The 26961-nt window shown below is 67.2% G+C and overlaps 3 protein-coding genes across 9 annotated transcripts; 1 reads left to right on the top strand and 2 right to left on the bottom strand.

The window, feature by feature from the left end:
• Positions 1-47: 47 nt before the first annotated feature.
• On the bottom strand, positions 48-14329 carry TIMELESS (timeless circadian regulator). 5 transcript variants are annotated; one of them, XM_054051268.1, is made up of 30 exons: positions 9314-9332; positions 7412-7542; positions 7171-7324; positions 6684-6798; positions 6546-6608; positions 6361-6462; positions 6096-6251; positions 5884-6017; positions 5715-5802; positions 4699-4875; positions 4410-4627; positions 4220-4323; positions 3976-4145; positions 3774-3899; positions 3546-3697; positions 3371-3468; positions 3171-3291; positions 2887-3088; positions 2628-2779; positions 2473-2558; positions 2269-2392; positions 2105-2187; positions 1887-2029; positions 1639-1804; positions 1494-1562; positions 1070-1188; positions 845-989; positions 711-777; positions 495-586; positions 48-305 (listed from the first exon to the last, which is right to left on the bottom strand). In XM_054051268.1, exons 2-30 carry the CDS (start codon positions 7506-7508, stop codon positions 196-198), a joined length of 3633 nt encoding a protein of 1210 aa, XP_053907243.1. In that variant the 5' UTR covers positions 7509-7542; positions 9314-9332; the 3' UTR covers positions 48-195. The 5 variants fall into 5 exon arrangements, 4 of the variants coding, with proteins under 4 accessions (XP_053907243.1, XP_053907242.1, XP_053907241.1 ...); XM_054051267.1 differs by lacking the exon at positions 9314-9332 and adding an exon at positions 8550-8632; XM_054051266.1 differs by lacking the exon at positions 9314-9332 and adding an exon at positions 8341-8486.
• Positions 14330-16122: 1793 nt separating this feature from the next.
• MIP (major intrinsic protein of lens fiber) lies at positions 16123-18772 on the bottom strand. Of its 2 annotated transcripts, XM_054051310.1 has the most exons (5): positions 18684-18772; positions 17700-18020; positions 17174-17326; positions 17028-17108; positions 16123-16410 (listed from the first exon to the last, which is right to left on the bottom strand). In XM_054051310.1, the coding sequence occupies exons 1-5, from the start codon at positions 18696-18698 to the stop codon at positions 16201-16203; spliced, it is 780 nt and encodes a 259-aa protein (XP_053907285.1). In that variant the 5' UTR covers positions 18699-18772; the 3' UTR covers positions 16123-16200. The 2 variants fall into 2 exon arrangements, with proteins under 2 accessions (XP_053907285.1, XP_053907284.1); XM_054051309.1 differs by lacking the exon at positions 18684-18772 and having other exon boundaries at positions 17700-18129.
• A 1349-nt stretch (positions 18773-20121) lies between these two features.
• Positions 20122-26529, top strand: RBMS2 (RNA binding motif single stranded interacting protein 2). Of its 2 annotated transcripts, none has more exons than XM_054051305.1 (13): positions 20122-20381; positions 21891-22030; positions 22154-22212; positions 22299-22390; positions 22496-22653; positions 22931-23010; positions 23095-23204; positions 23305-23351; positions 23460-23553; positions 24038-24085; positions 24962-25069; positions 25156-25221; positions 26312-26529. In XM_054051305.1, the coding sequence occupies exons 1-13, from the start codon at positions 20316-20318 to the stop codon at positions 26390-26392; spliced, it is 1149 nt and encodes a 382-aa protein (XP_053907280.1). In that variant the 5' UTR covers positions 20122-20315; the 3' UTR covers positions 26393-26529. The 2 variants fall into 2 exon arrangements, with proteins under 2 accessions (XP_053907280.1, XP_053907279.1); XM_054051304.1 differs by having other exon boundaries at positions 20131-20381; positions 21888-22030; positions 26312-26525.
• The last annotated feature ends 432 nt before the right edge of the window (positions 26530-26961 follow it).

The raw sequence follows: 26961 nt of genomic DNA on the forward strand, positions 1-26961 counted from the left end.
AAGAGGTTGGGGAAAAAGGAAAAAAAAGAAACAACAGCAGAGGGCAAAGAGGGAGTTTGGGGTAAAACCAGGGCAATGGAGATAGGAAAGGATAGGGTGGAGCTGCCCTTGTTTTCCAGCACCCTTAAAACAGCTTTAAAACCTGACATAAAAAACAAAAAGAGCCCAGAGGCTGGGCAGGGCAGGAGGAGCCCCTCAATCCTCCTCCTCCTCCTCCTCCTCCACGCGGCGGACACGCTTCCGCCTCCCCAGTGGCTGCGGGTCCTCATCTTCATCCTGGGGGGCTACGGGGTCCAGCTCTGCACCTGGGGGCAAAGGATGCAGGGAGAGGGCTGAGCCCCCCAGCCCCAGTGTGGGGTGTCCCCCCTGCTCCCCCCCAGCGCCAGGGCTGTGGGAAAGGGGCTGGGGACAACACAAACCCGAGCCAGCAGCGCTCTGTGCCAAGCTCGGAGCTCCTGCACCCCCCTAGGAGGGTGCAGAGGGGCTGAACCCACCCAAGTTCCCGGCTTCGTCCTCACTGTTGAGCTCCCGGCGTCTCTTGGTGCCCGCAGCCGGGCTGGGGACAGGGACAGGGACAGGCTCCTCGCTGCAGCAGTGGGGACAGGGGGTGGCACCGCTCAGCCCTACAGCTGGAGAACTGAGGAGTGCAGATCCCACCCCAAGGGGAGAGGACCCCACTGCGGAGATGGTACCTAGGAGCCCATTCTCACCTCTCGGAGTCTGATTCCAGCTGTGCCGGTGGCAGCTCTGCTGCTGGACAAAGAGGAGGGGTTCGGGCTGCACCCCACGGTTGGGGGGGTTCAGGGCCAGCCCCATGGCCAGGGGTTCCAGCCCAGCCTCTCACCTGGATCGGGGTCCTGAGGGCACCTCAGTGGCTCCAGCAGCACCCGTGAGGAACCCGAGGGGTCGGGGCTGCGGTGGGCGATGGAGGCGGCCGCGCGGCGCAGCTGCTGCGGGGTGAGGGCAGCCGGGATGCGCCAGAAGGATTCCTGAGCAGAGAGGGGAGAGGTTGCAGGGGCAGGTGGGGAGCGAGGGGATGGGGAGTGAGGCGAGGGGACAGGGAGCTCACCTGCTCGCTGGCCGGCGGCCGCAGCCCCAGCTGCCGCAGCAGGGCCTGGAAGCGCCGGTCCTCCATGGCATCCTCGTTCTCCTCTGAGAGCGGCACCAGTGGCACCGGGTGAGAGACACCTGGGCAGGGAGTAGTGTCAAACCCAGCAGCATCAACCTGACATCATCATCTCAGCACATAGAATCAGAAGAGCCCAGCGCCCTCCTCTCTCCAATCTCCTTTCAGGCAGTTGTGGAGAGCAATAAGGTCTCCCCTCAGCCTCCTCTTCTCCAGCCTCAACACCCCCAGGGCCCTCAGCCGCTCCTCATCAGATTTGTTCTCCAGCCCCTTCCGCAGCCTCGTTACTCTTCTCTGGACACTCTCCAGAGCCTGGCATCGCCATCCCAGCACTGTTGCTCCAGCACCTGCCCCTCTGCCCACTCACCATCCTCCTCGCGGTCGCCTGCCGTCCGCCGCAGACAATTCTCCAGCCAACGCAGGGGCCCAGCCAGGCCTGGGGAAAGGGCAGGGTGAGATGGGACACGAACCCAGAGCCAAGCCCGACTGGGGGCTCAGAGCCCCTCGCTCACCTTCTTGATGCAGATGATGTGCCAGCCCCTGCCCAGCGCCGTCCTCGGATGCCCAGAGCTCCTCCATGGGGCCTTCCTCCAACTCATCGTCATCGTCTTCTTCCTCACTGTCCCTGTCCTCTGCTGAGCTGTCCTGGGCTGGTACTGCCGGGGCACCCGTCATACCCTGTGGGACAAGGGGTTGTGTGGGTGCCGGCGATGTGGCAGCGTCTGCTTGGCCCAGCCCGAGCCCTCGCAGCCCCCCGTACCGCTGCGGCGCCCTGGCTCTTCCTCCGGCGCTTCTTGTACAGCTCCTTGCGCTCCGACACCAGCCCCAGCGCCAGCAGCTTCTCCACCACGCGAGCCCGCGACCGCCGCGCCGTCAGGCGCTTCATGACGTTTCCCAGGACGTCTGTAGGGAGAAGAGTCAGGGTGGGGGTACAGGGGGCACACGGGGTACCCCCCAGCTCTCTGTGTCCCTGCTCACCCTCCGAGTCCTGGAACTCCTCGAAGAGCCGCGTCAGCTCCTCCTCTTGCTCCTCCGTCCACAGCACGATGCGAGTGCCCTTCCTGGGTGACACACAGCATCAGTTTCTGCTGCCCCAGCTCGGGGGGGTGCGTCGTGGGGGTCCCGCGAGGTCCCGCACCCACCTCTCGCGCGGGAAGTCCCTGGCGCTGCCCGCCAGCCCCAGCCGCACCAACTGCTTCACCACCTGCCTCCGCGTCCGCCCGCGTCCCGAGAGATGGGCCAGGATGGCGGTGATGACATCCTCACCTGCAGGAGGGGGGAGGCTGCAGGGAGGGAGCCCCCAACGCCCCCTCGGGGGGTCTCCTCGCCCCACGGATAACCAATACCTTCCACCTCCTTGTACTTCCAGTAGAGCTCCCGCAGCTCCTGCTCCTCCTGCGGGGTCCAGGGCAGGGCCCGGCTCCTGGCAGCCCTGGACAGAGGGGAGAGGATGTGAGGGGAGGTGCGGGAGGGCGGCAGCCCCCTTCCCCGCCTCACTCACCCCTCGCCCTCGCGCAGGGAGCCGTAGCCCTCGGTCATCTCGTGGACTGCCGTTGAGTTCTTCCAGAAGAGCAGCTCCACAAAGGCTTTCTTGTTGGTGGCCGCCAGCGCAAAGAACTTCCCCAAGATGAACTTGGCCAAGGCCACCAGCTCCTGCGGGCGGAGGGAAGGAGGGAGGGAAGAATGGAGAGCGGGGCTGGGGGCTGCCAGTCCAGACCTTTCCCCGGCGAACATGAAGGGGGAACGGGGCCCCAGCTGACCTGGTGGGCGCCGGCAGCAGGGTCGTTGAGGAGACGATGGAAGAGGGAGAAGAGGGAGAGCTGGAAGAGCAGGGCCTCCATGTGCAGGTCGCGGGCCAGGCGATGCAGCAGCCGCACGGCGCAGTGGTTGGTGCGGGGGCTGTTGCGGGCATAACCCTGCAGCAGCAGCACCAACGCCCGCACCACCGGGGCACAGGCGAACCTGGCGGCAGCATCGAGTGATGAGGAGGGACACTGCAGCAAGCAGAACCCCCCGCATGCCCTGTCCCCGCGTCCCCTCTCACTGTTTCAGGTAGTTGAGGAAGTTGAACTCCTTCTCTGACACCTGGATGGTTTCTTGTTCTTCTTCCTCCTCCTCCTCCTCTTCCTCCTCCTCCGGCTCCTCAGCCTCAGGGGGCGCGTGCCCTGTGATGGGGACAGTGATGAGGGCCCGGAGCCCCCAGCCCAGATCCCCCCATTCCCAGTGCCGGTGGCGGGGACTCACGGGGTAAGGGAGCCAAGAGGATCTCCCGCAGCAGCTGGATCTCCTCAGGTGGTCCCGCATCCAGAGGTCCGAACACATCCCCTTCAGGCCAGACATCCCTGGGGAGAGAGGGACAGGCTGGCACCGCATCCTGCACCCCTGCCCGGGTGTGGGATAAGAATTGCGGTGCTGGTACCTGGCGGAGCGGAGCAGCCGCAGCGCACGGGGCGCCTGGGCATCCCGCAGGCAGCTCTGGATGCGCAGCAGAGCCTCTGCACGCTGCTCCTCCACCGGTGTCTCCGAGGTGGCATCAAAAGGCACCACATCCTCAGGGAGGGGCACCTCGCCCTATGGCAGGAAATCATCACCCTGCGCCCCACCGAGGGGCTCTGTGCCCTAACGGGGCCAGATCCTTCCCCCTTACCTGCAGGCAGGCCTGGAGCTGCGGGGCCAACCCTTCCCACAGCTCCTCCAGCTCCTCGGTGCTGGGTGGCTGCGGGGCAACGGCTGTGGGTGCCCGCGGCTTCTTCTTTCTTCGCACACGTTTGCTCTGGGGGGTGAGGACAGGGTCAGGAGGGGCTGCTCGGCCCCGCAAGGGCCCTCCCTGCAGGGTGGCCACATCTCACCTGCACCACCAACCCAGCACGACCGCGGCAGAAGCGCTCCAGCATACGGAGGAAGAGATGGGCTGTCTCCACCAGGTCCCGCAGGAAGCTGCGCGGCTGCTTGGTCTCATCGAACTTGCGAAAGAGGGTGAGGAAGAGCTCCCGGTATTCCATCAAGTAGAAGATGTTGCCTGAGGAGGAAAGGGTCAGCCCAGGGAGGGTGTCAGACCCCAGCAGGGACAGGCGGTGGGACAGATGAACTCACTTTTGATGATCTGGCTGCTGTCCCGCACCGCCTGCTCGGGGGATTGGTCCATGGCCTGCACCGTCCGCAGCAGCTCCTGGTACGCCTTCAGCGCCAGATGCATCCTGGGGACGGCAGCGTCAGGGCAGGACTCCGTGCTGGGGGGTCTCGGAGGGATCCCAGGCAACCGGGAGGTATCCCAGGCCCCCACCTGCGAGCCCAGGTCACTGCTTCCTTCTTATCCATCAGTGCCATCTCGTAGTAGTTGGTGAGGTTCTGCTCGATGAAGTGGAAGGCACGGACACCCACGGTCTCTGACACCAGCTCCGGGCGGAAGCCGCGGTGGCGGTTGAAGGCCATGAAGAAGGCAGTGGCCCACAGGTAATAGGTTTCATCGTGCTGCTGTGCCTTCTCCCGCACCAGCTGGTCCTGCGGGCACAGGGGGGGCTCAGTGGGGTCCCAATAACCCAGGGAGGGGGTCCCACAGCCCCGTCCCTCACCTTGACCAGCAGCATCAGGCGGTTGTAGCAGCTCTCCAGAAAGTCCTGGCAGAAGTGGCTCAGAAAGAGCCGGACATTGTGGGCAGAGCGGCGCGGAGGCTCAGCCTCGGGCACAACCTGGCGCCGGCGTGGCACTCGCCGCAGCTCCTTGCCCAGGTCATGGCTGTAGTTTTTCAGCTGCAGGGGATGAGCGTAGAATCATAGAATCACCAGGTTGGAAAAGACCTCTTGGATCATTGAGTCCAACCATTCCATCTGCCACTAAACCGCATCCCTGAGCACCTCGTCTTCCCGTCTTTTAAATACCTCCAGGGATGGGGACACCACCGCCTCCCTGGGCAGCCTCTGCCAGGGCCCCATGACCCTTTCTGTGAAAACCTTCTTCCTGATATCCATTCTGACCCTCCCCTGGCACAGCTTGAGGCCATTCCCCCTTGTCCTGTCCCCGTCACTGGGGAGAAGAGCCCAGCGCCCTCCTCTCTTCAATCTCCTTTCAGGCAGTTGTAGAGAGCAATAAGGTCTCCCCTCAGCCTCCTCTTCTCCAGCCTCAACACCCCCAGGGCCCTCAGCCGCTCCTCGTTAAGATTTGTTCTCCAGCCCCTTCCGCAGCTTCGTTGCTCTTCTCTGGACACTCTCCAGAGCCTCAACATCCTTCTTGTGGTGAGGGGCCCAGAATTGAACACAGGATTTGAGGTGCGGTCTCCCCAGTGCCGAGTCCAGGGGCAGAATCCCCTCCCTGACTCTGCTGGCCATGCCGGGTCTGATCCAAGCCAAGATGCCATTGGCCCTTTTGGCCCCCTGGGCCACTGCTGGCTCGTGGTCAGTCAATCCACACCCCCAGGTCCTTCTCCTCCGTGCAGCTCTCCAGCCACTCTTCCCCCAGTCTGGAGCTGCACAGGGCTGTTATGGCCCAAGTGCAGGACTCAGCATTTGGTCCTGTAATGCATGGAGCAGCCGGAGCCGTGTCCCTACATCAGCCCCCTTGCCCCCTCCACCATCCCCATTCCCATGCTCACATTGTGCAGCCCTTTGTGGAAGACAACATCCCGGTCCCCGATCGCCTTCAGGCCCTGCAGGACGTAGGAGCCACCAAAGCGGGAATGCCTGGGACAAGGGACACATGCTGAGCGGTGCTAGCCCTGCCGTGGCGGTCCCAGCCTGGCCAGGGGGGTCCCAGCCCCTCACCTGGACGTGCGCTGCAGCGCTCGAGCTCTCTTCTCCGCCAGCTCCCGCTGCCGCAGGCTCTCCAGCTCCTGCGTGTCCTTCCTGTGCTCGGCAGCCGCCGGCCCCTGTCCCAGCGCCGCCAGCTCCTCTGGGTTCTGCAGGCAGTGCCGTCAGCACTTTGGGGGGGCTCTGGGGGTGTCCCCGTGCCTATCACCCCCCATGTCCCAGTTTACCTGGTCACGGAACATGAGGGAGATGATCTCCAGGACATGCAGAGCCCACTGCTGCTCTGCCTGGGCACTGGCCAGGAACTTGAGCAGGTCATCCATCCCACTGATGTGCAGCGCCCACAGCACCCGGTCGTGCACGCTGGCATCGCCGTCCACACCCTGGGGGGAACGTTGGGCACGCAGGGGTCAGCAGGCAGCATCAAGGTCCCCAGGGAGCAACCACGGCCCCAAACCCACCGGGTATGTGGGGATACATCCTGTCTGGTACCTGCTCCTCCGCGGGGTCTGGAGGGACGTGGAGCACATTGCGCACAAGCAGCAGGATCCTCTCAATGAGCAGTGTGTCCTCTTCCTGCCGCTGCTCCCAATCCTGGGGCGATGGAGCCGTCAGGGCTCCCCGTGCGGACCCCAGCCCCGCTCAGCAGGACCGGACCCCGCAAACGCGGCACTCACCAGCTTCAGAATGTCGTAGAGCTTCTCGCTCAGGACCCCAAAAACCTTCTCACTGGCAAAAGCCTGCGGAAACCTTGCGTGAGGCTGGAGGTCCCAACAGTGCCCCCCACCCAGGGACCCCTCGCCAGGCAGACTCACCTCCTTGTAGGCCTGGAGGTAGGACAGGACCTGGAGAAAGTGGTGCCGGGAGGTGGCATCTGACGGCACTTTGCCAAAGCAGAGCAGAGCCGGCTGTGTCAGGTTCACCATCAGCCTGGACAGCAGGGCAGAGTGCGTGGGACGGCCGCTCTGGGTACCCAGAGCTGGGACCCCCATGATGCCTCCTGAACCCAAAGCTGGAACCCCTGCCACTGTCCCCCCGTACCCGGGACCCCCGTGCTGTCCCTGGACCCCAGACCCCTGGTGCAGCTCCTGTACCCAGAGCTGGGACCCCTGTCACTGTCCCCCCGTACCTGGGACCCCCGTGCTGTCCCTGCACCCAGGACCCCTGGTGCAGCTCCTGTACCCAAAGCTGAGACCCCTGTCCCTGCACCCTGGACCCCTGTGCTGCCCCCCCATACCCGGAGCTGGAACCCCCATTCTGCGACCCATACCCAGAGTCGGGACCCCCGTGCAGCCCCCAAACCTGAGGACGGTGTCAAAGAGCCCCTTGTCGTCCGGATGCTGCACCAGGAGGGGCAGGAGGTCGTTCTGCAGGATCTGCGCCGCTCCCAGCTGCTGCCGCACGTCCCGCGTCTCGTCCTCATGGCGTAAGTACCGGATCAGGTCCTTGACGCTCTCTGAGGGAATCGGGACCATCAGCCTCGGCCCCCACTGCCCCGGTTCCATCACCCTCACCCCCCCCCTCCCCCCCGACACCCCCATACCCAGGCAGTCGGGCTCACGGTGGTAGACATCGCCTTCCAGGTAGCCCAGGGCGCTGCAGGTGGCCAGCAGCTCGCAGTTCATCATGTACCAGTCCATACAGCGATGACCGGGACCGGGAACTGGGGAGCCTCTGCCAGAGCCGTCAGGATTCCCTCAGTACCAGAGGTCTCCCTCCATCCCGGTACCAGGGCACCGGCTGCCCCCCAGCCTCCCCAGCCCCTCCTGGGCACCGGCTGCACCCGGTGCCGCAGTAGCAAGATAGGGACCGGTGAGGATTCCCCTTGCCGGGGCGCCCCCAGCCCTGATCCCCGGTACCTATCCCCCCCCCCCCCCGGTACCGGTACACCCCCTGGCCCCCCGGTCTCAGAGCCCGTGCCCATCCCCTGTCCCCACACCGGAACCCAGAGCGCCCCCCGATCCCCGATCCCCGATCTCCCTCCGGTACTGGAGCACTCGCAGCCCTCGACCCTCCCGGTCCCGCAGCCCCCGGGCCCCGCCCCTGTGCCCCTCCCCCCCGTACCGAGCACCCCGTGGTTCCCCGGTTCCCCGCCCCCCGATACCGGCGCACCCTCCGATCCCCGGCCCAACCCTCCTAACCCCCAGCCCCGGTCTCCCCCGGTACCGGACCCCCCTTGGCCCCTGTTCCCGCCCCTTCCAGTTCCCGAGCCCCTCGATCCCGACTTCTCCCCCGGTACCGCACCCCCTCTTGGCCCCGGTTCTCGTCCCCATCGCTCCCCGCACCCTCCTGTACCGGACTCCCCTTGGCCCCGGTTCCCAGCCCTCCCCGGTTCCCGGTCCCCTCGACCCCTCCGGTACCAGACCATCCCGAGCCCCGGTTCCCGCGCCCCTCGGTTTCCAGACCCCCCGGTATGGATCCCCTCGAGCCCCGGTTCCCGCCCCCCCGCCTGTCCCCCCTCCCCCGGCTCACCGGCCCCGTCTCCGCGCGCTCGCGGCCGCGACCCCGGTGCGGGGGTGGGGGGGGGGTCCTTACACAACCGCCCCAGTTCCCGCGGTTCGCCGAGGCCCCGCCCCCCGCCTTCAATCGGACACGGCTCGCCAGGGGAAAGGTGGGGCCCGACCGCTGCTCCCGCCCCGCAGCGGCCCCAAGCTCCGCGGCCCCTGCAGCCCCCACTCCACCTCGGTCACCCGCCGGCTCAGGAGCTCCCCAAGCCCCGTGGCGCGGCGGGGGCCCTGCCCACCGATCACCCCGCCGTGGGGCGGAAGCGGGCGGCGTTGCCCTTTTAAGAGAGGGCGGGGACTGCGGACGGGGCGGGGCCTCCCCAGCGCGCGCAGGAATCGGCGCCCCCTGGCAGCGCCCGCCCCGCACGGTCCCGGTGGCCTTTCTCGGTGTCCCCCGGTCCTCCCGGCCTCGGGGTCCGCCCCCCCGTTCGTCCCTGGTTCCCCTCTCTCCCCTCGATGCCCCCCACCTCCAGTCCTCCCCCGTTCTTCCCGTCACCCTCCGTCCCTCCTGGTTCCTGCTGGTCTCTCCCGGTGTCCCCTGTTCCTCTCGGTCGCCCCCCGATCCCCTTCGGTGTCTCAGGTCTCTCTGGTTCCTCCCGGTGTTCCCGATCTCCTCCGGTCCCCTCTCTTTTCCGGTCCCCCCCGATCCCTCTGGCTCTTCCAGGTGTCCCCTTGTCCCCCCGGTGCCTCTCGGTGTCCCCGGTTCCCCCGCTACCTCCGATCCCTCCCAGTGTCCCTCGGCGCCCGGTCCCTCCCGATCCCCTCCCGGTGCCCCCGGTTCCTCCCGGTGCCCCCGGCCACGGCGGTTACCAAAATAAAAGAGCAGGTTTAATGCACCGAACACAGAGCTCCCGCCGCGGCGGGGGGGGCGGCTCCGGTTGCCGGTCCCGGTCCCCGGTGCCGGGGTTCCCGGTGCCGCCCCCCGCCGCACACACACGCACCCACCCCACGCCCGGCGGCGGCCCCGTCACAGCAAAGCGGCCCCGGGCGGCGCCTACGGGCCCTGCGTCTTCAGCTCCAGCGGCTCCGGGGGCGGCTCCGCGGCGGCGGTGGCGGCGGCAACGGCGGCGGCGGCAGCGGGGGAGGGCGCGGGGGGGACTTCGCCCTTCAGAGCCGCCCAGCGCTCGGCGAGGCTCCGCGCCCGCGGGCACAGAGCGAGCTCGTACAGAGCCGCCCCCAGCGCCGCCCCCAGCAGCGGCCCCGCCCAGAAGACCTGCGGGGGGGGGGGGGGTCGGGCTGAGGGACCCCCCCTTGCACCCCCAAAACCCGCCCAGGGCACCTGCGGGGGGACTCGGGCCGAGGGACCCCTCCGGCACCCCCAAAACCCGCCCAGAGCACCTGCGGGGGGGCGTCGGGCTGAGGGACCCCTCTAGCACCCCCAAAACCCGCCCAGAGCACCTGCGGGAGGGGTCGGGCTGAGAGACCCCTCCGGCACCCCAATAACCCACCCAGAGCACCTGCGGGGGGCGTCGGGCTGAGGGACACCCTTGGCACCCCCAAAACCCGCCCAGAACACCTGCGGGGGGGGTCGGGCTGAGGGACCCCCCCTGCACCCCCAAAACCCGCCCAGAACACCTGCGGGGGGGGTCGGGCTGAGAGACCCCTCCGGCACCCCCAAAACCCCCCCAGAGCACCTGCGGGGGGGCTCGGGCTGAGGGACCCCCCCTGCACCCCCAAAACCCGCCCAGAGCACCTGCGGGGGGGCTCGGGCTGAGGGACCCCCTCCAGCCCCAGGGCACCCCGGGCCAGGGCCCCCCCACCCCCTATCCCTACAGGATCCCCCCATAAAACCCCTGGGGGGGGGGCACCAGAACGGGGCGAGGGGGGGCGTTATCAGGTGATCCCCCCTAACCCTGCGGGGTGTCCCCTCTCCCTCTGCCCTTCAGTGTCGGGGAACCCCCAGATTCGAGATGCCCCCCCAATCCCGGTGGAGTCCAGCACTGGGGCACAGCCTCCCACCCCCCCCAATTCCGGCAGGGTCTGGGCACCCCCAAATTCGGGATTTCCTTCCCCTCCCTCCCTGCGGGGTCTGACCACCCCCAGATTTGGGATCCTCCTATCCCCGTGGGGTCCGGGCACCCCTGGATTAGGGACCCCCCTCCCATCCCTGTGGGGTTCAGGAATCCCCAGATTAGGGATCCCCTCCATCCCCTTGTCCAGGCATCTCCAGCTTTGGGATCCCTCCATCCCTCTGGGAACTGGGGACCCCTGGATTCAGGGTCCCAACCCTCCATTCCTTCGGGGTCCGGGCACCCCCAGATTAGGGACCCCCCCCCCCCCAATCTCTGTTGGGTCCAGGCACCCCCAGATTAGGGACCTCCCCCATTCCTGTGGGGTCTGGGCACCCCTGGATTTGTGATCCCCCCCCACATCCCCGTGGGATCCAGGCACCCCCAGATTAGGGACACCCCTCCCCCATTTCCATTGGGTTCGGGCACCCCCAGATGAGGAACCCCCATCCCCATGGGGTCTTGGCACCCCTGGCTTCGGGGGGACACCACCCCCCAATCCCATCAGCAGTCCCACATCAGCCCTTCTGGGCAACCTGGGTCCCCCGAGCTTTGGGAGTCCAGCCCCCCCCCTCCATCCCCATGGGACCCCAGACACCCCCAGATTCAGGATCCCCCCCATCCCTGTGGGATCTGTCATGGGCACAACCCCCCCACCCCAGTCTGTAGGGCTCTGGGTGCCCCCCTCCCCTGGGAGCCGGCAATCACCCCCCCCATCCTTGGCGGTCCAGTGTGGTGGGGGTGGTTCCCCCTTCCTTGGGGGTCCCCCATTCCTGGAGGGTCCACCCAGTTTGGGGCACCCACCTCCCCATGCAGGGGGGGGCCTCGCTCCCTGAGATATTGAGGTTCAGAGGGGCTGGGGGCTCCTTGCACTCTGTCTATGCAGCCCCCAATGGGGGGGGGGCCGGGACAGTTTTGGGGTCCCCCCACCCCACTTACCCAGTGGTTGGTGAAGTTGCGGGTGATGACAGCCGGGGCGAAGGAGCGAGCGGGGTTCATGCCAGCGCCCGTGTAGTGGATCTGGGGGGAGGAGGGGGTGACAGGGGGGTGACGGGGGGGTTGGGGTGAGAATGGGGTGACGGAGGTGACAGGATGATGGGGTGACATAGCGGGGTGACGGAGTGATGGGGGCAGAATGGGGTGATGGGGTGACATAGGGGGTGACAGGGGAGAACGGGTTGATGGGGGGGACAGGGGAGGTGATGGGGCGATGGGAGGGAGAACAGGGTCATGGGGTGACAGGGGCGGTGACGGGGTGGTGGGGGTGAGAATGGGGTGATAAGGGGTGACGGAGGTGACAGGATGATGGGGTGACATAGGGGGGTGACGGAGTGATGGGGGAAGAATGGGGTGATGGGGTGACATGGGGGGTTGACAGGGTGCTAGAGGGGAGATTGGGGTGCTGGGAGGTGACAGGGGAGGCGATGGGGTGACAAAGGGGATAATGGGGTGACAGGAGGGAGAATGGGGTGATGGGGGGTGACATAGGGGAGTGACAGGGTGACGGGGGGCTGACAGGTCAACCCAGGTCCTCACCCCGAAGATGTGCCCGAGGGCGAGGGAGAGGCCGATGGGCAGCGCAGCAGCTCCCGGGCGCCCGTCGTGGCGGTCGTCGAAGCTGGCGAGGGCGCAGAGGACGAACTGGGCGGTCAGGAGCAGCTCCAGCACCGTACCCTGCCCCGGGCCCACGCCGGGGTGCAGCTGTTTGGGAAGGGGGCTCAGCACCCCGCGGAGCGAGGACACCCCCCTGGCACCCCAGAGCCCTGCTTCCCCCGAGACACTGGGGGACCCCCAGCCCCACGCCACCCCAACCCTCCCGAACCCCCTCAGTCCCCGTTAGCCCCTTGCACTCCTCAGCTAGAGGGGTTCTGGGGTCCCTAGAGGGGTCCTGGGGGGCTCTAGAGGGGTCTTGGGGTCCCTAGAGGAATCCTGGGCGTCCCTGCATGGGTCCTGGGGCTCTAGAGGGGTCCTGGGGTCCCTAGAGAAATCCTGGGGGTCCCTAGAGGGGTCCCCCAACCCCTCCAACCCCACTCATTCTCCATTAGCCCTCCCGCACCCCTCAGCTAGAGGAATCCTGGGGGTCCCTACAGGGGTCCTGGGGTCTCTAGAGGGGTCCCCCAACCCTCCCCATTCCCCATTAGCTCCCCCATACCCCTCAGCTAGAGACGTCCTGGGGTCCCTAGAGGGGTCCTGGGGGGCTCTAGAGGGGTCCGGGGGGGCTCTAGAGGGGTCCACCAACCCCCTCAAACCCCCTCATTTCCCATTAGCCCCCCTGTACTCCTCGGCTAGAGGAGTCCTGGGGGTCACTAGAAGGATCCTGGGAGGCTCTAGAGGGACCCCCCCAAACGCTCCATTCCTCATTAGCCCCCTCAGCACCCCTCAGCACCCCAAACCCACAAGCATCCCTGCACCCCACAGCCCCCCATTACAGCTCCATGGTACCCCAATTCCCCTCCTGAAGCCCCACACCACCCCAAAGGTCCAAGAACCTCCTGAACCCCCTCATTCCCCATCCCCTCAAGTATGCCAGACCCCCAAGTATCCCTCAGCCCCACACCTCATGGTACCCCAAACCCTTCCTGGAGCCCCACACCACCCCAAATCCCCAAGGACCTTCTGAACTCCCTAAATCCCCATCTCAGTCCCCCAAGCACCCCTGAACCTCACAGCCCCGTGGTACCCCAAACCCCTCCCAGAGCCCCACACCACCCCAAAGCCCTTCTGAACCCCGTCATTCCCCATCCCCTCAGTACCCCAGACCCCCAAGCATCCCTCAACCCCACGGTACCCCAACCCACCCCCAGAGGCCCACTCCCCCTTCCTGCCCCATGGCCCCCCCAGACTCTCCCCAGAGCCCCACACCACCCCAAATCCCCAAGGACCTTCCCAACCCCCTGAATCCCCATCCCCTCAGTACCCCAAACCCCCAAGCACCTCCCAACCCCATGGTACCTCAACCCCCCTCCCGGACCCCCACACCACCCGAAAGACCTTCTGAACCCCCTAAATCCCCATCTCAGGACCTCCAAGCACTCCTGAACCCCAATCCCTCTCCCAGAGCCCGACACCACCCCAAAGCTCCAAGGATCTCCCGAACCCCCTAAATCCCCATCACAACGCCTCAAGCACCCCTGAACCCCACACCCCCATGTTACACCAAACCCCAACCCCCCTCCCAGAGCCCCACACCACCCCAAAGCTCCGAGGACATTCTGAACCCCCTAAATCCCCATTGCAGTGTCCCAACCGGCCCCGAACCCCCCAACACCTCAACCTCGGACCCCCCACCCCCATGTTACACCAAACCCCAACCCACCTCCCAGAGCCCCACGCCACCCCAAAGCTCCAAGGACCTCCTGAACCCCCTAAATCCCCATCTCAGGACCCCAAGCACTCCTGAACCCCAACCCACCTCCCAGAGCCCCACACCACCCCAAAGCTCCAAGGACATTCTGAACCCCCTAAATCCCCATCGCAGCGTCCCAACCCGCCCCGAACCCCACGACACCTCAACCTCAGACCCCCCCCCTTGCCCTCCCCGCCCCATGGCCCCTCAAACCCCCCCCCCCCCCCCCAATCCCAGCTCACCGCGGTGAGGCCGAGGGTGCCACGCACGGGGGCGGGGGTGACCCCATAGAGCACCCCAGCTCCGGCCAGGGCACCCAGCAGCTGGGCCAGCAGGTAGCCCAGGGCGCGGGGCAGCGAGAGCTGCGAGGCCAGCAGGAGGGCCAAGGTGATGGCGGGGTTGACGTGGCCTCCGCTGACGGGGCCAAGCGTTTGCACCAGGGTGGCCTGGGCCAGGCCAAAGGCCAGGGCGGCCCCCAGGACATTGGGGGGTCCTGGAGCCCAACGCAGAGAAGCCCCCAACCCCAGCATGGCGTAGAGGAGGCTGCCTAAAAACTCGGCCAGGATGGCCCTCCAGAAAGCGGACGAGCGTAGCTCCCGCATGGCCCTGGCCCCGCTGCCCTCCGGCCCCGCTCCCCTCCTCGGGGGATGCTGCACCCACTTTTATAGGCCCCCCCCAGCACGGCCCTGGGGGTGGGACCCCACCGCACCACCCCCCCCACCCCCCCACCCCCCAATCCCGTTAACTGCTTCGCTGCCCGCGATGGGGGATGAGTGGCAATGGGACAACTCCCCACCCCCCAACAGTGGGGACCCCCCAGTGGGGACCCCCAAGACAGCCCGGCACCCTCCAACACAGGGGACCCTCCAGCTGCATCCACCAGGACAGCCCAGGACACCCCAAAAGTGGGGGACTCCCACTCCCTGCCCCCCCCCAGGACAGCCCTTCACCCCCCCTCAAATGAGGAGACCCCTCTCTGCCCACTAAGACAGCCCTGCAGCTCCCCAACAGTGGGGACCCCCCAGCTGCCCCCCCCGGGACAGCCCTGCACCCCCCAACAGAGGGGACCCCCAGCTGCAACCCCCCCTGACACAGGGGACCCCCAGCTGCCCCCCCCCCAGGACAACCCTGCACCCCCCAACAGCAGGGACACCCCCAACCTGCCCCCCCCAACCTTGGCGCTGCCTCACCTTTTTTTTGGGTGGGGGGGGGCTCTGACCCATAAGTGCCCTCAGTGGGGTTTGGGGGGCAGCACCGCACTTGGGGGTCAAAGACAGCACTGAGAACCACCCCTTCTTCACTATGTTTTTGGGGACACTTTGGGGTGACGCTGCTGGGAGCCCCCCCTTGTCCCACAGAGGGGTTCCTGGGAGCCCCCCCAGCCCCACTGAGGGGTTCCTGGCTGCCCCCCCCCCCCCCCCAACCTGGTGCAGCAGCACTGGGGGTCATGGCCCCCCCCGGCCCTGTTGTCTGCGGGAGGGTTATTGAGCCCGGCTTAGCGCACCCTAATTCCCCGGCCGGGGGGGGATTATGGCCAAACTCAGCCATTGGCGCCCGCCAAAATCTGCCGGGGCTGCAGAGGCCGCGACAAAGCGCTTTGCTGCGCTCAGCACCCCGGCACGGGATGGGAGGACGGGGGGTCCTGGCCCCCACCCTCGCCGTGGGGCCGCGGGGAGGGGGCTCAGCCCCAGGGAGGACCCCGGGGGTGGGGACGGGGACAGGGATGGGAATAGGGATGGAGATGGGGATGGGGATAGGGATGGGGATGGAGATGGGGATGGAGATAGGGATGGGGATAGTGACAGGGATGGAGATGGGGTCAGGGATGAGGATGGAGATGGGGATAGGGATGGAGATGGAGACAGGGATGGGGTTGGGAATAGGAATGGAGATGGAGACAGGGATGAAGATGGGGTTGGGAACAGGGATGGAGATGGGGACAGAGATGGAGATGGGGTTGGGAATAGGGATGGAGATGGGGACAGGGATGGGGATGGAGATGGTGATAGATGGGGATGGGGACAGGGATGGGGATGGGGTTGGGAATAGGGATGGAGATGAGGACAGGGATGAGGACGGGGATGGAGATGGGGATGGGGATAGGGATAGGGATAGGGATAGGGACAGGGATGGAGATAGGGATGGGGTTGGGAATGGAGATGAGGACAGGGATGACGACAGGGATGGTGATGGGGATGGAGATGGAGATGGGGACAAGGGTCCCCATGCCCCAAAGGCACAGAACAGAAGTCCTGCAGCCACTGAGACCCCCCCAACACCCCTCACAGCAAGACTCTGCGCCTGCCTGTGACCCACAGCGGCTTTAATGCCTTCCCAGGGGGGGCTCCAGGCTGGAGCCATCGCTGCACAGACCCCCCCAGCCCCCCATGCCCGGGTGCCCCACGACCCAGTGTCGGGGGCCCATTTGCCACCTCCTGCGGGGCTGGGTTGGTGTGGGGGGGTCTTGGGGGGCTCAGGTGGTGCCTTGGCCCCGCTCGGCCGGCGGGGCTGGGGGGCTGCGGGCGGTGGGTGAGGAGGGTGCCGGGCTGGTGGTCTCCACCAGCGCCACGTCCCGGCAGGCGAGGCAGGCGCCCAGCTTCTCCCGGGAGGCGCTGGGAGCAAAGACGAACTCATAGGAGAACGCAGCCAACACGGCACCCAACACAGGGCCCAGCCAGTACACCTGGGGGGGGACATGGGGGGGGGGACAGGGGCTGCTGGGGTGCTCAAGGGGTGGGGGGACGGGGACACCCCCAGCAGTGACCGACGGGAGGAGCCATGGGGGGACCACACGTTTGGGATGGAGGGAACAGGAGGACCCAGACCAGGATGGAGGGGTTGGGAGGACCAGGACTGGGATGGAGGGACTGGGAGAACTGGGACTGGGATGGAGGGACTGGGGGGACCCAGACTGGGATGGAGGGATTGGGAGAATTGGGACTGGGATGGAGGGACTGGGAGAACTGGGACTGGGATGGAGGGACAGGGAGGACCCAGACTGGGATGGAGGGACTGGGAGAACTGGGACTGGGATGGAGGGACTGGGAGGACCCAGACTGGGAAGGAGGGATTGGGAGGACCCAGACTGGGATGGAGGGACAGGGAGGACCCAGACTGGGATGGAGGGACTGGGAACTGGGACTGGGATGGAGGGACAGGGAGGACCCAGACTGGGATGGAGGGACTGGGAACTGGGACTGGGATGAAGGGACAGGGAGGACCCAGACTGGGATGAAGGAGTGCTGGAGACCTCCATCCCCACCCTGGGGTCTCTGAGGGGTGCGGGTGCTGCCCACTCACCCAGTGGTCGTCCCAGATGCCGGTGACGATGGCCGGCCCCAGCGAACGCGCGGGGTTCATGCTGCCCCCCGAAAACGGCCCCTATGGAACAGGGGCTCAGCACCAACCGGAGCAGGGAGCAGCACCAGGGTTGGGGCGTTCCTCACCGCAGCCAGGGCGCCTGCGGCCACAGCGCTGCCCAGGACCAGCCCGGCCAGGGGGGCTGTGCGGTCGGCAGCGGCGAAGGCGGCCAGTGCCAGCTGGAAGGTGGCAAAGGTCTCCCAGGCCAGGGCCTGCCCTGCTGTCCCCAAAGCAGTCACCTGCAGTGAGAGCCCGGCCTCAGCACCCTTCACCGGGATGGGGACAGGAACGGGGACAATGATGGGGACAGGGATGGGGATGAGGATGGGGAAGGGATAATGATGGGGACAGGGATGGGGATGAGGATGGAGACAGGGATGGGGACAAGGACGGGGACAACGATGGGGACAGGGATGGGGATGAGGAAGGGATAATGATGGGGACAGGGTTGGGGATGAGGATGGGGACAGGGATGGGGACAAGGACAGGGACAATGATGGGGACGGGGATGGGGCAGGGATAATGATGGAGACAGGGATGGGGATGAAGATGGGGACAGGGATAGGGACAGGGAGGAGGGATGGAAACAGAGACACGGATGGGGCCACTCACCCTGGTGACAAGGCCAGCATTGTCCGGCAGTGCCAGGCGGGCGGCGGCAGAGGCCAGCACGGCCCCGGCACACTGGGCCAGGATCCCGGCGGCACCGCGCAGGGCACCCAGCTTGCGGGTGCAGAGCAGCGCCAGGGTGAGTGCTGGGTTGGCCTGGGGTGCCCCGAGGGTGCCAGCGAGCACCCCAGCCACCAGGCCCCCCGCCAGTGCCGGTGCGAGGGGCGCAGGGGCTCTTGAGGCACCCAGCACCGTCCCCACAAAGAGGAGCGTTGCCACCGCCTCCGCCAGCACCCCCCGCCAGAAGCACCCGCTTCGCAGCTCCTGTGGGCACAGGGTGGCATCACCCAGGGCAATGGGTGTCATGGTGACAGTGATAGGGTGTTGGGGCGATGAAGGATGGCAATGATGGGGTGTCCACGGCAATGGGATGTCATAGTGATGGGGTACCAAAGTGATTGGGGTACTGCCATGATGCCGTGGTGATGGGGTGCCATGGCAACAGGATCCCTCAGCAACTGGGTACCACAATGATGGGATGCCATGGCAACAGGATCCCTCAGCAACTGGGTACCATGGTGGTGGGGTGCCATGGCAATGGGATGCTTTAGTGACTGGGTACCATGGTGATGGGGTGCCATAGCAACAGGACCCCTCAGCAACTGGGTACCGCAGTGATAGGGGTGTCTTGGCAATGGGGAAACCATGGCAACATGGTCACCATGGCAACTGAGACCAGTGCCACGGTTTGGGGGGGGGGGGGGGTCAGTCACAGCTGCGGGGCAGGACCAGGAGTCACGGTGAGGGGCAGAGAGTGACCCCCATGCCAGGGCTGTGGGCTGGGAGGCTGAGATACAAGACTAGGGGGCCCCCCATGAGTTAGGAGTCTGCTCCCCCTGGCAGGGAGGGACCCCAGGATCTCAGAACCGAGGCTGTGGGGCAAGTAGGGGCTGCGGGGGCCAGGGCAGCGCAACGGTAGGGTCTTACCTCCCCAAGGGCCATGGTGCAGCTGCGGCACGAGGGGAGCGCGGGAGGTGCCCAGGGTGGGGGCAGCTCCCCCAGTCCCGGCCCTGTCACTCCCCCAGCAACGTGGGGAGGGCTCCGCACTTGGCACCTTGAGGTGCAGGAGGGGGCTGGGGGGTCCTGGGGGGCTTCAGGGGATCCTAGGGAGCTTCAAGGGGTCCTGGGAGGCTGAAGGGGTGGTGGGCCAGGGCTCAGAGCATCTCTGGGTGCCATGGCAACGAGCCTGGCCACTTTGGGGTGTTGCCACGACGACGACCAGCCCTCCATCCCTGGTGAGAGATGAAAGGCAGAGATGAAAGGCCGGGAAGGAGCCTGGGGGGGAAGGGGGGCACCCCCACGCCCCTGCCAGCTCAGCAGCCGCCCCGCACGTGGGGTGAGTCAGCGAGGCCGGGGCGCGGGCCTGGCTCAGCACCGGCCGGGGCTGCTGACGCCCTGAAAGAGCCAGAACAATCCGTGCCACAAAGGGGCCGTGCGGACGGACGCACGGACACGCAGCCCAGGCACACAGTGGGGGCACTGAGCAGCTCCCCCAGCCCCATTGCTACCAGGGCCAACCCTGGAGAAGAACCCCCCACCCCCCGTCTGCCTCCAGCCTGGAGGGAACCTCCTGTCCTGCCCCACAGACCCCTGTGAGACCCCCTGTTCTGCCCCCACCTGGGATGCTGTATCACCTCCAGGCACTCTGGCAAGTCCCAGGATCCCCCATCCTGCCCCACAGAGCCCCAGGATCCCTTGCCCTGCCCCACAGAGCCTGCAGGAGACTCAGGTGCCTCCAGGACCCCCTTTCCTGCCCCCTAGCTCTTCCTTGGCCCCCAGACCCACAGCTCTGCCCCCCAGGTCTCCCCTTTCCCTACAGACTCTTGCCCTACAGAGCCCCCAGCTCCACCCCTGCCCCCCAGGACCCCCATTCTGCCCCACAGAACTTTCAGGGCATCCAGATAGCCCCCATGTCCCCCTTTGCTGCCCCACAGACTCCCAAGCTCTGCCTCACAGACCCTCCACGTGGCCTAGACCCCCAAACCTTGACCCACAGAGCCCTCAGGAGACTCAGGTACCCCCCAGGTCCCCCTTTCCTGCCCCTCAGCTTTTCCCTGACATCCAGTTCCCTCTTCCTGCCCCCCCCAGCTCCTCCTTGGCCCCCAGATCTTTAGCTCTGCCCTCAAGGTTCCCCCCTCGTTTACTGCCCTCCCTTCTTCCCCTCCGGGGTCATGTGGGTGCGGGGGGAGACCCACCCCCCTACCCCCGCCTGGCGGGTAGAGACTGTGACCCGGCCCCAGGACCCGGAGGCGCTTTGAGCCCGGCGCTAGGACCCCGCGGAGCCCGTCCCGGCGCTAGGACCATGCGGAGCTCAGCCCGGCACTAGTATCTGTGAGCGTGGTGAGCCCAGCGCTAGGACCCCGCGGGGCCCGTCCCGGCGCTAGGACCATGCGGGGTGTAGCCCGGCGCTAGGACTCCGGCGCTCGGGGCCAGGCGCTAGGACCCCGCGGGGCTCATCCCGGCACTAGGACCCGGGGGTGCTCGGGGCCCGGCGCTAGGACCCCGCGGGGCCCGTCCCGGCGCTAGGACCCGGCGCCGCCCCGCCCGCCCGCCGCGGCGATGCTGCTCTCGGTGCCGCCGCGCCCCGCGCCGCCCGCCTGCGCCTACGGCAAAGGCGCCAAGAAGGTACGGGGGGGACCCCCGCCTCCCGTTTCCCCCCTCCCCGGAACCCCTCCGGGGACGCCCCCGCTGCCAGGCCCGGCCCCGGGCTGCGGCGGAAGCGAGGGGGAACGGCGGGGCCCAGCGCTCCCCCCGCCGGGGCTGCGGGGCAGGCACGGGGTGGGGGGGGGGGTGAGGGGAGTCCTCAAGGTGCCCCCCCCACGGGAATGAGGGAGGAGGGGTCCTGTGCCCCCCGAGATGTGGGGCAGGCCCAAGTACTGGGGGGGGGGGCAGGGAAGCCCTCAAGGTGCCCCCCCCCAGCCATGAGAAGGTGTGTGTGTGGGGTGGTGGTCCTGTGCCCCCCCCAGATGTGGGGCAGGGGAGCCCCCCCCCTATGGGACAGGGGTCATGGGGGCCCTGTGACCCCCTCAGATGTGGGGCAGGCCCCGGTACCGGGGCGGGGGGGAACGGGAGCCCTCAGTGTGCCCCCACCCCCGTGGGAAGGGGTCAGAGGGGTATAAGGGGGGGTCCTGTGCACCCACCCCCCCACCCCCCCCCCAAGCTCTGGGACAGGCACAGATAGCGGGGGGAGCCCTTGGGATTCCCCTCCCCTCGTGGGACAGGGCTTGGGGGGGGATGAGGACGCGGGGAGATCCTGTCCCCCCTTCTTCCAGGCACGGGGGGGGGGGATGTCAGGGGAGCCCCTGGGAACCCCCCCGATGGGACAGGGGTCATAGGGGGCCCTGTGACCCCCACCCCAGGCTGTAGGGCAGGCATAGATCCAGTGGGGAGGGTCACTGGATGTCAGAAGGGGCAGGAGAACCCCCAGGACCCCTCCACGGGGCAGGGATTGGGGAGGACACACAGGACCCCCCTCCCCATCCCGTGCCTCAGTTTCCCCACCTCCCCCCAGTGGGGTCACGGTCACCCTCACACATTGCCCCCCACCCCTAGCAGTAAAGGGGTCCCCACAGAGCTTGTCACACGCATGTGTGACACCCCCCCCGTCACAGGCAGTAGGTGGGAAGGGTCTGACACGCGTGTGTCCCCTATGCACACGGAGCAGCCCTGGCACACGCGTGACAGGCAGCGCACACACCTGGACACTGTGCCCACTGGTGTGCAGGGCACACAGCTACATGTATGTGAGCACGAGCCCACATGCATGTACACCTACATGGATGTGTGTCCACACACGTGCATTTACACAGGCACTCATGAACATACACCCACATGTATGTGCACTTATCTGTATGTACACCTGCGTGTGTCCCCTCACATGTATGTACCCTGTGCATACATGAGCCAACTTACATGCACCTACATGTATGTGCATCCACACACGTGTGCAACGTGGGGGGGGGGGACAGGGGGGCTGAGGGTTTGGGGGTGGCTGTGATTGAGTGTTTATTTTTCCTCGGGGAGAAGGGGAAGGGGGACCCTGGGATGGGCAGGATCTGTCCTGACGCGCTGGGGGGGGGGGTTGTGGCAGGTGCTGAGCCACACATGTCGTGTCCCCCCCCCCACCCCCAGCAGCCCTATGTGGCACCAGCGCAGCCCCTGGGCCCCCCCAGCCCTGCAGGGGGGGGCACGGATCAGCTCAGCAAAACCAACCTCTACATCCGGGGGTTGCACCCTGGCACCACTGATCAGGACCTCGTCAAGCTCTGTCAACCGTGAGTAGGGCCGGGGGGGGGGACGGGGGGACCCCCTCTTGCAGCCCAGAGACCCCCACCCCAGCGCAGGGGCTGGGGGGCCCCCACCAGGCACTGACACCCCCCCCCTCCCTTTCCCCATAGCTACGGGAAAATCGTCTCTACCAAAGCCATCCTGGACAAGACAACCAACAAGTGCAAAGGTCTGGGGGGGCCCAGCAGGGTTTTGAGGGGGGAGCCGGGTAGAGGGGTTGGGGTCCCTCACACCGCTTTGTGCCCCCCTCCCCAGGCTATGGGTTTGTGGACTTCGACAGCCCCACAGCGGCGCAGAAGGCGGTGACGGCGCTGAAGGCCAGCGGGGTGCAAGCGCAGATGGCCAAGGTATAGACACCCCACCCCCAAAATCGCCTCCCACAAAAGTGACCCCTATGGCCCCCTTTGGGCCCCCCCCCCCGGGCCTGGCCGCCCCCTGACCCCCCCCTGCAGCAGCAGGAGCAGGATCCCACCAACCTGTACATCTCGAACCTGCCGCTGGCCGTGGACGAACAGGAGCTGGAGGCGCTGCTCAAACCTTTCGGGCAGGTGGTCTCGACCCGCATCCTGCGGGACCCCCACGGTGCCAGTCGCGGAGTGGGCTTTGCACGGTACGGGGGGGGCTGGAGGAGGGGGGCACATGGGGCCAGGGGACACACAGAGAACTGGGGGGGGGCTGTGCTGTGGGGGTGTAGGGCAATGTAGGGGGACGGAGGGGCACATGGGGCCAGGAGGGGGGACCTGCGGTGGGGACACAGGGCAATGCGTGGGGCTGGGGGGGGGGGCGGGGGGCACAGGAGGTGCTGGGGCCTGCATGGGGCCAAGGGGAGGCTGCACGGGGCTGGGGGGCAGTTGGGGGGGGTCCCATGCGCGGCCTGCTCCCCCCAGGATGGAATCCACAGAGAAGTGTGAGGCCGTCATCACTCACTTCAACGGGAAGTACATCAAGATGCCCCCGGGGGTGCCAGGTAGGGTAGGGGGTGTCTTGGTGGGCTTGGAGGGGGGGGGGGTAGGGGCCATTGGGCAGTGCTGACAGCGCCCCCCCCCCTCAGCCCCCCCAGACCCACTGCTCTGCAAGTTCGCGGACGGGGGCCAAAAGAAGCGGCAGAGCCAGGGCAAGTTTGTGCCCAATGGGAGAGCCTGGGCTCGGGACAGCGATGGGGTGAGAAGGGCTTGGGGGTCCTTGGGTGAGGGGGGGCACAACACCACAGCTGCTGGGGGGGGGGGCCATGGGGCAACACTGACTCTTTTTCCCCCACCAGGGCACCGTGACCTTGGCGTATGACCCCGCAACGGCACTCCAGAACGGGTGGGTGCCCAGGACCCCCAGGAGCTCTCAGGCCCCTGAGCCCTGTGAGGGTGGGGGCTGCCAGCTGTGTTCCTCCCCCCTCCCGGTGACCCCCCCCCACTTCCACAGGTTCTACCCAGCGCCGTACGGGCTGGCACCCAGCCGGATGCTCGCACCCGCTGCGCTGGGACCCTACCTGCCTTCACCCGTCTCGTCCTATCAGGTAGGAGGGGTAGAGTGGGGCTGGGGGGGGGCAGTTGGGGAGCTAAAGGGAGGGGAGGGGTCAGTGGGAGGTGCCCAGAGTGGGAGAGGGTGATGGGGGGGGCCAGTTTGGGTGCTCTGGAGAAGGAAAGGGGTGATGGGGGGGGGGGGGGGGGCGCAATTTGGGTGCTTCAGGCAGGGGAAGGGTCAGTGGGGGCGTGCTCAGAGCAGGAGGGGGCGTTGGGGGGGCAGTTTGTGTTCTCTGGAGAGGGAAAGGGGTGTTGGGGGGGGCAATTTGAGTGTTTCAGGGAGGGGAGGGGCTGATGAGGGGGCAGTTTGGGTGCTCAGGGGAGAGGAGGGGCGATGAGGGGTGCAGTTTGGGTGCTTCAGGGAGGGAGGGAGTGATGGGGGGCAGTTCAGGTGCTCTTGGGGGGAGGCTGGGAGGAGTTGGGGGGTCGCTCCATGGAGCCCCCGCCCGTCCCGACCCGTGCCGGCCGGTGCCGCAGGTCCATGGCCCCGCCTGGATGCACCAGTCCTACCTCGTGCAGCCCCCGGTGAGACGGGACCCGGGACCCCCGCCCCAATCTTGTACTCTTAGCCCCGCCCCTTTAGCCCTGAGCCCCGCCCCTTGGGCTCTGGCCCCGCCCCACGCCCCCCATACCCACACGCCCACCCTCACCCCTCCCACGCTGCAGCCGCGCGGGGTGCGGTGCTGCCCCCGCTCCCCGTGTCCTCCTGTGTCCCCTCACCCCCCCCCATGTCCCCCCATACCCCTTAACCCCCCCATGCCCCCCCCTTCACACCCCTCGTGTTCCTATGTGTAGGGCGTGATTCTGCCCCCCCCTCCCCCGTGTCCCCTTCTCCCCTCCCCTGTGTGCCCCCCCGTGTCCCTTCACACCCCTCCTGTCCTTACATGTAGGTGCAGAGGGTGCGGTGCTGCCCCACCATGTCCCCCCCGCTAATAGAGGCAGGGCGGGTGTCCCCCCCATGTCCCCTCAGCCCTCCCCATATGTGTCCTGTGTCCCCTCACCCCCCCATGTCCCTCCAACACTCCTTGTGTCCCCCCCCATCCCCGATGTCCCTTCACACACACCTCGTGTCCCCCTCCCCATGTCCCCAGACCCCCCCATGTCCCTTCACACACACCCGTGTCCCCCTCCCCCATGTCCCCAGACCCCCCCCCAGACCCCCCCATGTCCCTTCAAACACACCCGAGTCCCCCTCCTCCATGTCCCCAGACGCCCCATGTCCTCCCCCATGTCCCCCCCATGTCTCTTCACACACACCCGTGTCCCCCTCCTCCATGTCCCCTGACCCCCCCCATGTCCCTTCACACACACCCGTGTCCCCCTCCATGTCCCCAGACCCCCCATGTCCCCCCCCCATGTCCCCCCCCATGTCCCTTCACACACACCCGTGTCCCCACGCAGGGCACGGTGCTGGCCCCCCCCGTGGACCCCGCTGTCCCCCTGCAGCCCCCGGTCATGGCCCCCCTGGCCCAGCAGCTCGGCCACCTCTCATTGGGTGGCGCTGGCGCGGTAAGAGCCCCCCCCCCCGGACTCCCCCAAAAAAAACCCTGCCCCCCCACCCCCCCCAACCCCCCCTGATCCACCGTCCCCCCCAGTTCGTGCCAGCTGCCGCAGTGCCCGGAGCCTTCATCCCACCGTACCCCCCCGCGCTCCCACTGGAGGTGAGGGATGGGGGTCTGGGGGGGTGTCTCAAAAAGTTTGGGGGTTCCAGGGTGTTCTGGGGGTCCGGGGGAATCCAGGGGTCCAGAGTTGGTCCTGGGGAGATCCGGGGGGATCTGGGTGTCCAGGAGGGGTCCTGGGGGGATCCCAAGGGATCCTAGGAGGTTCAAGGTAGGGGGGGGGGGTCTGGGGGGAGTCTTGGGGTTCCAGGGTGTTCTAGAGGTCCGGGGGGTATCTTGGGGGGGAAGTGGGGGTCCGAGAAGATTGAAGGTCCTAGGGGCTTTGGGGGTTCCATTGTGTTATAGGGGTCCAGGGGGAATCGGGGGTCCAGAGTGGGTCCCAAAGGGATCTGGGGGTCCAGGGCGGGGGTTGAATGTCCTGAGGGTCTGGGGGTTCCAGGGTATTCTGGGGGGGGCCTGGGGGGTCTTGGGCATCCCAGGGGGGGTCTTGGGGAGTCTGGGGGTTCCAGGGTGTTCTGGGGGTCCGGGGGAATCCAGGGGTCCAGAGGGGGTCCTGGGGAGATCTAGGGGGATCTGGGGGTCCAGGAGGTGTCCTGGGGGAATCCCAGGGGGTCCTGGGGAGTCTTGGGGTTCCAGGGTGTTCTAGGGGTCCAGAGGGGGGGTCTTGGGGGGAAGTGGGGGTCCGAGGGGATTGAAGGTCCTAGGGGCTTTGGGGGTTCCATTGTGTTTTAGGGGTCCAGGGGTAATCGGGGGTCCAGAGTGGGTCCTGAGGATCTGGGGGTTCCAGGGTATTCTGGGGGGGCCCGAGGGGTCTTGGGGAGTCTGGGGGTTCCAGGGTGCTCTGGGGGTCTGGGGGAGGGGGTCTGGAGATCCCACAGGGGGTCTTGGGGAGTCCCGGGGGGGGCCCTGGGGGTCCTTGGAAATCTGGGGGTGTTGAAGGTCCTTGGGGGTCTGGAGGTCTGGGGGGGGCTTGGGGGGTCGTGGGGCATCCCGGGGGGGTCCCAAGGGAGTTTTTGGGTTCAAGGGGGATTCTAGGGGAAGTCAGGGAATCTGTGGGTCCCAAGGGTGCCCCGGGGTGGATCTGGGGGTTCGGGGGGGGGGGGTCCGGGCTCCACTAACCCCCCCCACCCAGGACGGCAGCACCGCAGCGAGTCACGGCCCCGTGGAGTCGCCCCCCGAACCCGGCGCCTTCCCGTACCCCTATCCCAAGTAGCGGTGGTGGGGCCGGCCCGAGGGGCCCCCCCTGCACCTCCAGCTGGTTGGGGGGGGGGCGGAAATCTGCGCTGGGACCCCCGCCCGGTGCTGCCCCCCCCCTCACCTCACGCTGCTGCCGCCACTGCAAGGACCCACACCTGGGGGGGGGGTGTCCCTGACCTGGGGGGGGTCCCTATCTTGATGGGTCTCCCCATGCTGGGGGGGGGTCCCTGTGCGAAGGGTCCCCATTCTGGGGGGGTCCTTATGCCAGGCTCCCCCCCCCTCCTCCCATGCCAGGGTCCCCAGCTTCTCGCTGCCCCCCCCTCGCCCCCTCCCTGCGGACTTTTTTTCCTCCCGCATTTTCTAAAAAACTTAAAAAAGAAGAAAAAGTCAAAAATATAACCCCAATTCCCCCCCCCCACCTCGGGGGGCCCGGGGGTCCCGGTCCCCCCCTCCTTGTGCTTCCAGGGCCCGTGGCTGCGCGGCCCCCCCCCCTGCCGCGGAGCCCCCCCCCGTGCCTTTGCTGCCCCCAGGGTGGGAGGGGACATGGGGACATCTCCTTTCTTCCCCCCCCCCATGGGGTTCCCG

Source organism: Cuculus canorus, chromosome 29 (genome assembly GCF_017976375.1).
Source record: "Cuculus canorus isolate bCucCan1 chromosome 29, bCucCan1.pri, whole genome shotgun sequence".
NCBI lineage: Eukaryota > Metazoa > Chordata > Aves > Cuculiformes > Cuculidae > Cuculus > Cuculus canorus.